Source organism: Gouania willdenowi, chromosome 1 (genome assembly GCF_900634775.1).
Source record: "Gouania willdenowi chromosome 1, fGouWil2.1, whole genome shotgun sequence".
Lineage (NCBI taxonomy): Eukaryota > Metazoa > Chordata > Actinopteri > Blenniiformes > Gobiesocidae > Gouania > Gouania willdenowi.
The window spans coordinates 468,115-480,945 of record NC_041044.1 but is presented as its reverse complement, the minus strand read 5'-3'; the positions used below and the strand labels follow the sequence as shown (position 1 = coordinate 480,945).

The 12,831-nt window shown below is 39.2% G+C and overlaps 1 protein-coding gene across 2 annotated transcripts in view; it reads right to left on the bottom strand.

The window, feature by feature from the left end:
- Nucleotides 1-736: 736 nt before the first annotated feature.
- tpcn3 (two pore segment channel 3) overlaps nucleotides 737-12,831 on the bottom strand; it is a 44,639-nt gene continuing 32,544 nt past the window's right edge. For both annotated transcript variants that reach the window (XM_028460725.1, XM_028460733.1), the window contains 11 exons: nucleotides 11,283-11,490; nucleotides 11,035-11,179; nucleotides 10,775-10,960; nucleotides 9,354-9,418; nucleotides 5,981-6,068; nucleotides 5,814-5,883; nucleotides 5,520-5,739; nucleotides 4,832-4,922; nucleotides 4,612-4,725; nucleotides 4,273-4,382; nucleotides 737-1,089 (listed from right to left, as the gene is read on the bottom strand). In XM_028460725.1, coding sequence (XP_028316526.1) covers nucleotides 965-1,089; nucleotides 4,273-4,382; nucleotides 4,612-4,725; nucleotides 4,832-4,922; nucleotides 5,520-5,739; nucleotides 5,814-5,883; nucleotides 5,981-6,068; nucleotides 9,354-9,418; nucleotides 10,775-10,960; nucleotides 11,035-11,179; nucleotides 11,283-11,490 — 1,422 coding nt within the window. In that variant the 3' untranslated portion in view covers nucleotides 737-964. The remainder of the gene's footprint in view (nucleotides 1,090-4,272; nucleotides 4,383-4,611; nucleotides 4,726-4,831; nucleotides 4,923-5,519; nucleotides 5,740-5,813; nucleotides 5,884-5,980; nucleotides 6,069-9,353; nucleotides 9,419-10,774; nucleotides 10,961-11,034; nucleotides 11,180-11,282; nucleotides 11,491-12,831) is intronic.

The window sequence follows — 12,831 nt, the reverse complement described above, 5'->3', positions numbered from 1 at the left end:
CCCTAAAAATAACAGAGTGCAACATAATTTCCCTTCAGGGATTAATTAAATAATTAAAATTAAAAAAAATTAAATGAACAAACATTTATTTCAGCTGAAGTTTTATGTTGAGGGCTTTGAAATTTACAGGGTACAAATATAAGAGCACACAGATCACCCATACCAAAATGTGCCACTAGGTGGCGCTATAATGGGTACAAACACATTTTGGCCTGTAACTTTCACATTTTAAATCACATAATCACACTAAAACTTCATATCCACTCGTTCACAGCAAATGGCACGTCGGCCTGTGTCCTGACACTCGCCCCAAGTCCGTCAGCCTTCGTGACGGACTTCCACGGGCTCCGCGAAACCTGGGGGCCGAGTCGCGCGGGAAGGCTTGGCCCCCTTTTATAACTGCTTGCAGATCTAGTTGTGTTTGTGGTTATGAGGCCTTAGGTTTAATGTCCAGAGTGGAGATCCATTGTATGAATGACTCTCCAAAGCCATATTTACCAAAAACAGGAAGAAGGAATGACCAGCTGACTCTATCAAATGCTTTCAACATGACGGCACACAGGGTAAAGTAGTCACAGTTTAAAAGTTAATAAAACTAATATGGTAAAAAATAATGCGTTCTGTTAGGCATAGATCTACTAATAAGGACATTTCATTTTTACACCACCTTTGTAAAAATGGTACAATTTCCCTTTAATGAGTAGAAAATGGTCTTTAATGTGGAAATACACACGAATGGTATATATATGAATTTATTTTTCTAAAAGGCATTTTATGACACGTCATAAAGTAAATAATCTTTACTATATACAGTTTTATACAAGTCTGTCTGTATCATAGGTAAAGGATCTTCTCTTAATGTGCAGATGTTTACATTTACAGAAGTAATCCACACACAGTGAAAAACCAACATTCCCTTCATGATTGGTTGAGTGAGCACATGACTTCACTCACACACACACGTCTACGCTGAGCTGAACGTTGGATTAGGGAAGCTAGTATTGCTTTGATCTTCTTCTTCATCCATGTCTTCAGGGATTAGATCAGCTTCAAAGACACGCTGCAGCAACGCGTCCACTGTCCGATATCCTGAAAGAGACAAAAATTATTTAAAGTGTGTTAGCTTTGTGTCTGTGTCTGTGTAGTAAATGTTCCACTAACACACTACACACTCAATGAGTACATACTGTCTACTATATAATATAGTATATACTGTCTACTATATACTATAGTATATACTGTCTACTATATAATATAGTATATACTGTCTACTATATACTATAGTATATACTGTCTACTATATACTATAGTATATACTGTCTACTATATAATATAGTATATACTGTCTACTATATACTATAGTATATACTGTCTACTATATACTATAGTATATACTGTCTACTATATAATATAGTATATACTGTCTACTATATACTATAGTATAGCTGTCTACTATATACTATAGTATATACTGTCTACTATATACTATAGTATATACTGTCTACTATATACTATAGTATATACTGTCTACTATATACTATAGTATATACTGTCTACTATATACTATAGTATATACTGTCTACTATATAATATAGTATATACTGTCTACTATATACTATAGTATATACTGTCTACTATATACTATAGTATATATACTGTCTACTATATACTATAGTATATACTGTCTACTATATACTATAGTATATACTGTCTACTACTATACTATAGTATATACTGTCTACTATATACTATAGTATATACTGTCTACTATATACTATAGTATATACTGTCTACTATATACTATAGTATATACTGTCTACTATATAATATAGTATATACTGTCTACTATATACTATAGTATATACTGTCTACTATATACTATAGTGTATACTGTCTACTATATACTATAGTATATACTGCATACTATATACTATAGTGTATACTGTCTACTATATAATATAGTGTATACTGTCTACTATATACTATAGTGTATACTGTCTACTATATACTATAGTGTATACTGTCTACTATATACTATAGTATATACTATAGTATATACTGTCTACTATATACTATAGTATATACTGTCTACTATATACTATAGTATATACTGTCTACTATATACTATAGTATATACTATAGTATATACTGTCTACTATATACTATAGTATATACTGTCTACTATATACTATAGTATATACTGTCTACTATATAATATAGTATATACTGTCTACTATATACTATAGTATATACTGTCTACTATATAATATAGTATATACTGTCTACTATATACTATAGTATATACTGTCTACTATATACTATAGTATATACTGTCTACTATATAATATAGTATATACTGTCTACTATATACTATAGTATATACTGTCTACTATATACTATAGTATATACTGTCTACTATATACTATAGTATATACTGTCTACTATATACTATAGTATATACTGTCTACTATATACTATAGTATATACTGTCTACTATATAATATAGTATATACTGTCTACTATACACTATAGTATATACTGTCTACTATATACTATAGTGTATACTGTCTACTATACTAACTATAGTATATACTGCATACTATATACTATAGTGTACTACTGTCTACTATATAATATAGTGTATTACTGTCTACTATATACTATAGTGTATACTGTCTACTATATACTATAGTGTAATGTCTACTATATACTATAGTATATACTCTAGTATATACTGTTCTATATATACTATAGTATATACCTGTCTACTATATACTATAGTATATACTGTCTACTATATACTATAGTATATACTATAGTATATACTGTTCTACTATACTATAGTATATACTGTCTACTATATACTATAGTATATACTGTCTACTATATAATATAGTATATACTATAGTATATACTGTCTACTATATACTATAGTATATACTATAGTATATACTGTCTACTATATACTATAGTATATACTGTCTACTATATACTATAGTATATACTGTCTACTATATATACTATAGTATATACTGTCTACTATATAATATAGTATATACTGTCTACTATATACTATAGTATATACTGTCTACTAATAATATAGTATATACTGTCTACTATTACTATAGTATATACTGTCTACTATATAATATAGTATATACTGTCTACTATATACTATAGTATATACTGTCTACTATATACTATAGTCTATACTGTCTACTATAGTATGATTAGAATGATCAGCGTTCCCACTGAAGTATACTTCCACGTTTCCCAAGATGCATCTGGAACCTGCAGCGTTAAAAACCTTGTTCACACTGAGGCTAAATATCTCTGTTGATTCTCCATCTTTATTTTGAAAGTTCTAAAAACATTTGAAGTACGTTAGTATGAGTAGTACGTTAGTATGAGTAGTACGTTAGTATGAGTATTGCGTTAGGAAGAGTAGTACGTTAGTATGAGTAGTACGTTAGTATGAGTAGTACGTTAGTATGAGTAGTACGTTAGATGAGTAGTACGTTAGTATGAGTAGTAACGTAGTATGAGTATTACTTAGGATGAGTAGTACGTTAGTATGAGTAGTACGTTGTGTGAGTAGTCGTTAGTATGAGTGTTGCGTTAGGAAGAGTAGTACGTTAGTATGAGTAGTGTTAGTATGTAGTCGTTAGTATGAGTAGTACGTTTAGGATGAGTAGTAATTAGGAGTAGTCAGTTCGTATGAGTATTGCGTTAGTATGAGTATTGCGTTAGGAAGAGTAGTACGTTAGTATGAGTAGTACGTTAGTATGAGTAGTACGTTAGTATGAGTAGTACGTTAGGATGAGTAGTACGTTAGTATGAGTAGTACGTTAGGATGAGTAGTACGTTAGTATGAGTAGTACGTTAGGATGAGTAGTACGTTAGTATGAGTAGTACGTTAGTATGAGTAGTACGTTAGTATGAGTATTGCGTTAGTATGAGTATTGCGTTAGGAAGAGTAGTACGTTAGTATGAGTAGTACGTTAGTATGAGTAGTACGTTAGTATGAGTAGTACGTTAGTATGAGTATTGCGTTAGGAAGAGTAGTACGTTAGTATGAGTAGTACGTTAGTATGAGTAGTACGTTAGTATGAGTATTGCGTTAGGAAGAGTAGTACGTTAGTATGAGTAGTACGTTAGAATGAGTAGTACGTTAGTATGAGTAGTACGTTAGTATGAGTAGTACGTTAGGATGAGTAGTACGTTAGTATGAGTAGTACGTTAGTATGAGTAGTACGTTAGGTGCTCACTTACTTTTTGAGGCTATCTTGAACACCAGTGTTGGAAGGTTTGCTGTAGATTCACTTCTTTCTAAGTCATTCTCAGTTTCCATGGCATTTACCAAGTTATCATCCAGCTTATCTCTGAGTGATGGAGGAACAGGTGAAGAACAGGTGGAGAACAGGTGGAGAACAGGTGGAGAACAGGTGAAGAACAGGTGGAGAACAGGTGGAGAACAGGTGGATCTTTAATGTCCATTCAATCCTCAGTGGAAACAAGTCATTAATTCCTTTATGAATAAAAAGTTTCTGTATTTCTTAGAGGCGGGAACCTGTAGCTGTTCTAAGTACAGAAAACACTCATAGTACGTACTGTTCCACGCCCAGCTCCAGCTCCTCTATCTTCTTCTCTAGAGAAGTCTGTAGACCACTCTTCTCCACTGAGTACTCTACGAAGAACGCCTCCAGGACGAAGGCCACAAAGATGCTTGAAGAGAAAAGAGACGCAGAAACACACTGAAGGTTAGAATCCACGTCTGATATCAGAGAATCGTGTTCTACATCACAGTCATTAAAATAGGGGCGGTCCTTACTTGATGATGATGATGACAACCACAATGTGGAAGAGCACGAAGAAGATCCTGGCTGAGGTGTGAGTGACGGTGGCAAAACCAGAGCTGAGCAGTGGAGGGGGGTTAAAGAATCTTCAGAACAGAACCTACACAACTTAGAGAACGTATAGAACCAGAACCTACAGAATCTACAGAACCTAGTGAACCAGAACAAGAACCTACAGAACCTACAGAACCTAGTGAACCAGAACCAGAACCTACCAAATCTACAGAACTTACTGAACCTACAGAACCTAGTGAACCAGAACCAACAGAACCAGAACCTACAGAACCTACAGAACCTACAGAACCTACAGAACCTAGTGAACCAGAACCAGAACCTACAGAATCTACAGAACCTACAGAACTTACTGAACCTACAGAACCTAGTGAACCAGAACCAACAGAACCAGAACCTACTGATGCTAATGAAGCTATGAGGAGGGTGGTCTCTAGGACAGATTCCTGCCGGAGATGCTGGGCAGATGATGGGAAGGCCTGAGGATCTCCTGGAGATTCTGGTGGAGGATCCGGTGGAGGTTCTGGTGGTAATGTCTGAGTTGAGGTCAGTCTGGGCTTCTCTGCTAATGCTACGTCACTGTGTGAATAATGAAAGGCAGGAGACATGGAAGCAAAATACTCTGAGGGTAAAACATCTGCTGAAGGATATCATGCCACTGGTTGACCACCGTGAGCTCCACCAGGAGGATGAAGGAGGACACGATGCTGTTGAAGTTGTTCTTGCAGTAGTTGAGGTGAGCAAAGGAGGTTCCTTTGAGCTGTGGGTTTCCACAGAAGCTCTTCTCTGGATCGCTGGAGTCTGCCTCAAAGAACTTCACTTTGTCCTTGAACAGCTCCATTCCAACAATGGCAAAGATGTAGTAGATGACCTGAGGAGCAGGAGAGAAGGTCAGAGCGTAATGTTCTCCTAACATTCTCCTGAGGAGCAGGAGGTGGGACTTACCAGGATGAGCTGTCCAAAGGTGAGGATGGCTGGTCCAATCCTGATCAGTGTGTTGATGATGGTTCTAAACCTGACAGGAGAATCATTAGCATCACACACATCACATCCAGGTGTAGCTTTGGACCTCCAGCAGGTCCCTGAGAGCCTGGTGGAGGGTTAAGTCCCACCTTTTGATGCTGTCCACCACTCGGATAAGTCGAAGGACTCTGAGGATGAAGATGATGTCCAGGATCTGTCTGCTGGTGTATCCTCCAGCTACCACAGAAGAAGGCAAGGCTAATGTATTTGTATAGTGCATTTCATACACAAGGCAAATCAATGTGCTTTACATGATCAAACATTCAATTGTTTAAAATCAATAAGAACATTTAAAATCATCAGTAAAATCAATGAAAATCATCAACAAACACGACATCATCAACATGACCATAAATCTTTCTCAATCATATACAGTAGATAAAAAAAGTTCCTTTAACTTTGATTTAAAAATGTTCACATGTGATGCTGACTTCAGCTCTGCTGCAGTTTGTTCCACTTCTTTGCAGCATAACAACTAAACACAGCATCACCATGGTTACTGTGAGCTCTGGGCTCCACTATCTGACCTGTGTCCATAGATCTGAGAGACCTGCTGGGTTCATACCTGACTAACATCTCACTGATGTATTCTGGACCAAACCATTCACACATTTATAACCAGCAGCAGAACTTTACAGTCTCCTCTGAGGCTGACTGGGAGCCAGTGTAATGTGTTCTGACCTCTTTGTTCTGGTTCAGACCTGAGCTGCAGCGTTCTGAACCAGCTGTAGATGTTTGATGAAGACCATTACAATAGTCCAGTCTGCTGGAGATAAAAGCATGGACCAGTTTCTCCTGATCTTTCTGAGTCATTAAACCTTTCACTCTGGAGATGTTCTTTAGGTGGTAGAAGATGTTTTTGTGATAGATTTGATCTGATGCTGAATGTCAGATCTGAGTCAATCAGAACACCAAGGTTTTTGACTTGGTCTTTATCTTCTAAAGATCCAGACTCAGATACTTGCTGACAGCAGTCCTCTTTTCATTGTTACCAAAGACAATCACCTCCATCTTGTCATGGTTTAGTTGAAGGAAGTTTTCACTCATCCATCAGTTTACTTTTTCTAAACAGTCACACAACACCTCAATGGGACCATAGTCCCATTGGCTCTGCTCAGTTTTATTTGTTTTATGCTGATTTTAACATCTGTTACAAGGACCATCGACTCACTGCTGGTGTATAATTGCCAAGAATTGCTAAAAATAAAAGAAACGGCGCAATCGTGTACCATTCGTGATGCAAACAACAAGTCAGGTTCATTCTACCTGGCCGACCTGCCTGCGCACCTCCTCAGGGTGAATGCGCCGCTGCCCAGGAAGCGTAAACGCCGAGGAGTCCGATCCGGTCGGCTCGTGAAGCTGAAAGCCTGGTTGGCTCTTTCTCCCACCGCGGTGTGGTCCTCGGAACTTCCACGGGATTACAGAGACTGTTTTTTCCGCTATGTCTCACGACGCACACTCGCTCCAGTTGGCGCTTGGTTGGTGCCCATTATCGGACAACGGGAGGATCTCTGCGCGCTGCGCCCTCGCCGCTCTTCTTTCCGGGTTTCTGACGGTGTGTCCCCGGCTAACCTCAGGCCGCTGAGCTGGGTAGCTCAGGCGGCTACTACAGCTTCTACGAGGTGCGCACTCGTGAACGCGAGGTCTGTGGCGAATAAAACTTTCATCCTCCAGGACTTCTTTACATCGTGCGATTTGGATGTACTGTTTTTAACAGAGACTTGGATCAACAGCGGTGAGTCTACTGCTTTCTCAGAGTTATTACCTCCAGACTGTACTTTTATCAACGTACCGAGAACCACTGGTCGTGGCGGAGGTATAGCTACTGTTTTAAAGAACTGCTTTTATCACAAAGTGGTATCTGAGAGGTCTTTTTCTTCATTTGAACTGAGCTGTTTTGAGATGCGACAGGCTGACCCAGTACTGTGCGCTGTCATTTACAGTGGGGGACTCCACTTCATCTTCTGCCCCACTTCACTGTGGAGTCCCCCAGGGATCTATCCTGGGTCCCATTCTTTTTGCTATATATCTCCTCCCACTTGGAGAGATTTTTAAGAAACATGGCATGTCTTACCATTTCTACGCAGATGACTGTCAAATTTACATGCCCATTGCAAAGAATGACCACAGCCCCCTGACACCCCTGCTCCACTGTCTGGGTGACGTCAAGGCTTGGTTAGCCCAGAATTTTTTAAAACTGAATGAGGGAAAAACAGAAATAATGGCATTTGGATGTACCCTCGCAGACTTGGGATCACTCCAAAAGTATTTGCATCCCAAAGTCACCAGCCTTGGCGTCACCATAGACAGTGATTTTAAATTTGATAAACAGATCAATGGCGTTTTAAAATCGGGTTTTTATCATCTTCGTCTTTTATCCAAAGTTAAGCCTTTTTTATCATTTAATCTTTTTGAACAAGTCGTGCATGCTTTTATTTCAAGCCGTCTGGACGACTGCAACGCACTTTACTCGGGCATCAGCCAAAAGGCACTTTACCGCTTGCAGTTAGTCCAGAACGCAGCGGCACGACTTTTAACAGGGACCAAAAAGCGTGAACACATCACCCCAATCCTTGCTTCTTTGCATTGGCTCCCTGTTAAATTTAGAATTGATTTTAAAATTTTATTGTTTGTTTTTAAAGCTTGGAATGGACTGGCCCCTCAGTATATCACAGACCTCATACAAATTTACCGACCCCCGCGCGCTTTGAGGTCTGACGGCCAGCTCCAGCTCGTGGTTCCGAAGGCGAACCGTAAAACTAAAGGGGACAGAGCGTTTTCCGTTGTCGGCCCTAAGCTGTGGAACGCTCTGCCCCTCCACATCCGTACGGCCCCCACTGTGGAGTGTTTTAAATCTCGTCTCAAAACTCACTTTTATTCTCTGGCTTTTAGCACCGCGTAAGTTGTGTGGTCCTCTGTGTCTTTTATTTGATGTTATTTATAGTTTTTAATGTGTTTTTATTTATATTTATTCTTTTAAACTGTTTTATTTTTATTTATTGTTTTATACTCGTTTAGTGGCAGAGCTCATTTGTATTGTTTTGGTTTTATTGTTGTGGTCGCATGTTCAGCACTTTGGAAACGTTTTGTTGTTTAAATGTGCTATATAAATAAAGTGGATTGGATTGGATAGTCATCTGGGTTCAGTGATAGATATAGTTGTGTGTCATCTGCGTAGCTCTGATAATCAACCTTACAGTTGTGTAAAATGTGTCCTAAAGGAAGCATATAAAGGCTAAACAGAAGAGGTCCAAGAACAGATCCCTGAGGAACCCCACAGGACATTGGTAGAAGAACAACTTCATCAGGTACAGAAGAATGTTGGATTATCATCACCTCCATTACAGAAGGTCTCAGAGCAGCTGAATCATTAGAGCAGATGTAAGAATGGGGAAAAGATGCTCCAAACATCTAACACACAGTAGGAGACCACATAGCAGGAGAAGCAGATCCAGATCTTACATGATGTGATGGCTGAGTTGATGATGGTGGCGATGAGAGCACAGATCACAATGATGGTGTCAAACCTGAGGAGAAGAACACACATCTTCATGAGAGTCAGATGATCATCCAACCTTCAACACACACTCCTCCTCAATGGAGATACTGAAGCTTCTAAACCAGTGGTTCTCAACCAGTTCAGCCCACAACCCTCCAAAATAAAGGTCCCAGAGAGCGGGGACCCTCCAAAATAAAGGTTCCATAGAGTGGGGACCCTCCAAAATAAAGGTCCCATAGAGCAGGGACCCCCACTGTAGCTGTAGGTGGTTGAACACAGACATGAACATTGAAGAACAGTCATGTGGAGACAGGACCATCTATAAGGGGGAATAAAGGGGAGAGATTTTTGGGGTCCATCCATAAAGTCAGTAAAATGATGGTCTATTGTTCTATGAATCTGTGATAACCACATTTATTTATTCATCTGAATAATATCCACTGTTATCCAGGAACGTTTATTATTATTATTATTATAGTCATCTTAAAGATGGAAATCATGGTTTTAATCACTAATAAAATGGTTCAAAGTGAATAAAAATGGTGGAAAAGGAGGTGAAATGAGATTTAAAAAACCACAGAAATCAGTTAAAAGTTATAAATTATAGTAGATAAAAACAGACAGAAAAAGTGGTAAAAAGGGATCAAATACTGGAAGAATTTGTTTAAACTGGTAAATAATGGTAATGATAAATGGTCAATGTGGTTAAAACAGTAAAAATAATCAGTAAATCTGGTGAAAAGAGGTTAAAAGTGACAACAATGTGTCAACATGTGTGACATTAGGTGTAAAAGTGGTAGAAATGGTTTATAAGTGATGAACATGTCTGGAAAGTAGAAAAATGATGAAAAATGTGATGTAGAAGTGTCAGAAATTGGAGAAATGTAGCAAAAATACATTAAAAGGAGCAAAAAATATGGCAAGAAAAAGTGATGAAAAATAGGTTAAAATATGGTGAGTTTGGTGGAGATGCAGAAAAATGGCAAAAATAAACAAAAATGGGCTGAAATTGTTCAAAAAGATATTCTTAGTTTCTTGAAGGCATCTGGTGACCCCCTCCCAGTGTCTTGTGACCCCAAGGTTGAGAACCCCTGCTCTAAAGTATGTCAGTCACAGCATAAATACACATTTAACTGACATGTGATGTATCACTGACACTGTTCACTTTCATTTCTTTTTGATTTTATGACCATTTTTTATGTAATTTGTTAAATTCTGTGAAATAATTTGAGGTAAATGTTCAGGATTGTAGAAGAATAAAGAGTTGTTCTCCAACAATGTGAGATCAAAGTTCCATCATGTGATATAATGAGTAGTATTATGGGATGTGAATGTGTGGCAGGTCTGAACCCTGCGGTTCTCAATCAGTGGTTGATGTTCTCACCAGTTCCAGAAGCTGTGTCTGGAGAAGAACGCCCTGGGCTCAAACACAGAGAGCTTCAGGAGGATCTCCAGCAGGTAGAGGACCAGGAACATCCACTCAGAGTAGGAGATCAGAGGGTTATCTTCATCCAGACCGATGAAGACCGCGTTCACCAGGATGATGATGTCATAGAGGATCACAAACGCCCTGAGGGAGGAGGAGGAGAAATTAAGGTCTACATCTGCTCAGCTCTCACACACTGAGGCTGAAGCTCCTCCCACCTGTGACGGACCAATCTGCAGAGGAGGAGACAGGGGGTGGAGCTGTAGAGGGCAGGGAACCAGCTGTGGAAGGGGTGTGGCCTGGACTTCAGCGTGATGACCTCAATGTTCAGGAGATCAGCAACCTGGACAAACTGGACCTGACCTACACACACACACACACACACACACACATCATTGTAGAACAAAGAGGAAAAGCTTGTGTGTGTGTGTGTGTGTGTGTGTGTGTGTGTGTGTGTGTGACACACCAATAAAGCCCTGGTTCTGGTGGTCCAGGACGCTCCACAGCAGCTCTCTGTGGGCGTTACTCATTCTGGGTTGGACCCGTCTCACCAGTCGGCTCCAGTGGGCGTGGTTAACCGTGGGCACTCCCCCCTGCTCACTGACCTCCTGCAGCACAGAGAACGCTCGAACCATCTTCTGCCTTTTGACCCTCACCAGCTGCCGTATCTCCTCCTGTTGGTAGAAACAACACAACAATCACTGTTTCATATTCAATATTCATACATTATAGTATGTGTGAGTAAACAGTGAAGTGGGTGGGGCTTCTCTGCTCCCTCTACAATCATTCAAGCATGGAACACATTGGGTTACATTCACACTACTGGGAGACTTTAATCTGCATATACTGTATGTAATATGTAATTATCTGTAATATGTAAATATAGTGTAACAATGTTAACGCTATAATAATAAATCTCGTATAATATTTACATTAGTGCACAACCACATGAGCTGTAAAAACTACCTTGAGAGTCGACTCCATTAAAGTAAAAAAATAAACAAACAAAATAGATAAACATATAAATAAATAAACTCAAGGTACAAAAAACAACAAACAAAAAAATTTAATTGAAGGAACAAAATAACCACAAAAACTAAGTAGATAATTAAACTCATGACACAAAAAAAGAAATAAACTAAAAAAGACCCATATTTCCAAGGCTTCTTGCTTCTCGACGAAGGCAGTCGCACTCTGTTTCTCCCTCCCTTCCTTTCTTATCTCTCCCTGCTGCTGCTTTGTCTGGTCCTGTGAGCCTAACAAGAGCCTCTCTCTGTAACTCATCCAAAACTGGAATAATGGAATTAATTAGTTGGTCTCTCAGTGCTATCGATCAGATTTTTTCGACGCAAAGAACCAGGGGTGGTGACCCCGCATGTCCAAGCAAGACGTTTGCGGCTGGATACACACTTGACCCTTGGAATAAGTGGCGAGTTGTGTGTCTGTCCACCCTTTCCGTGGAAGACGTGGAGGACATCTACATGATTGGAATAATGATAGTAGGCATGCTGCTGATCGGAGCTGGTTGTTTCCTAATCTATCATAAAGTCCGTACTACGCTGGTGACTGTTTTGGAAAAGCTGCCAGTGATTTCTGAAGGATGTAGCAGGGCTCTGAACACTCAGACTCATGTGTTGATCGATATCAAAAGCAAGCAGGAGCTGCTTTTGGATCGTCTACGCGTTATGATAACAACTGGGAGAAGTTGGAGACCCAGCTTGGAAGTAGTAGTTAGGTCATTCATTGATTACAGCAGAGAGACCCAGGACAGAAGGCTATTGAAATTAACATTGCCTGTATCAAATCACATCGTTTATCTCCCTTTCGGCTCCCCAGCTAGCCAAGGCTAAAGCTAAGGTTGTCTCAACTCTTATCACCAGGAAGTTTCTGCAGACGGCGGCTCTTACGTTTTTTTCCTGGTTTCACACTGTTTTCTCTGTTTAGGGAAAACAGTTTCAAACTGGCAGTTTTTTCCCCCTCACCCCTCCTCTCCTCCTGTTGTTGATCCCTTTTTC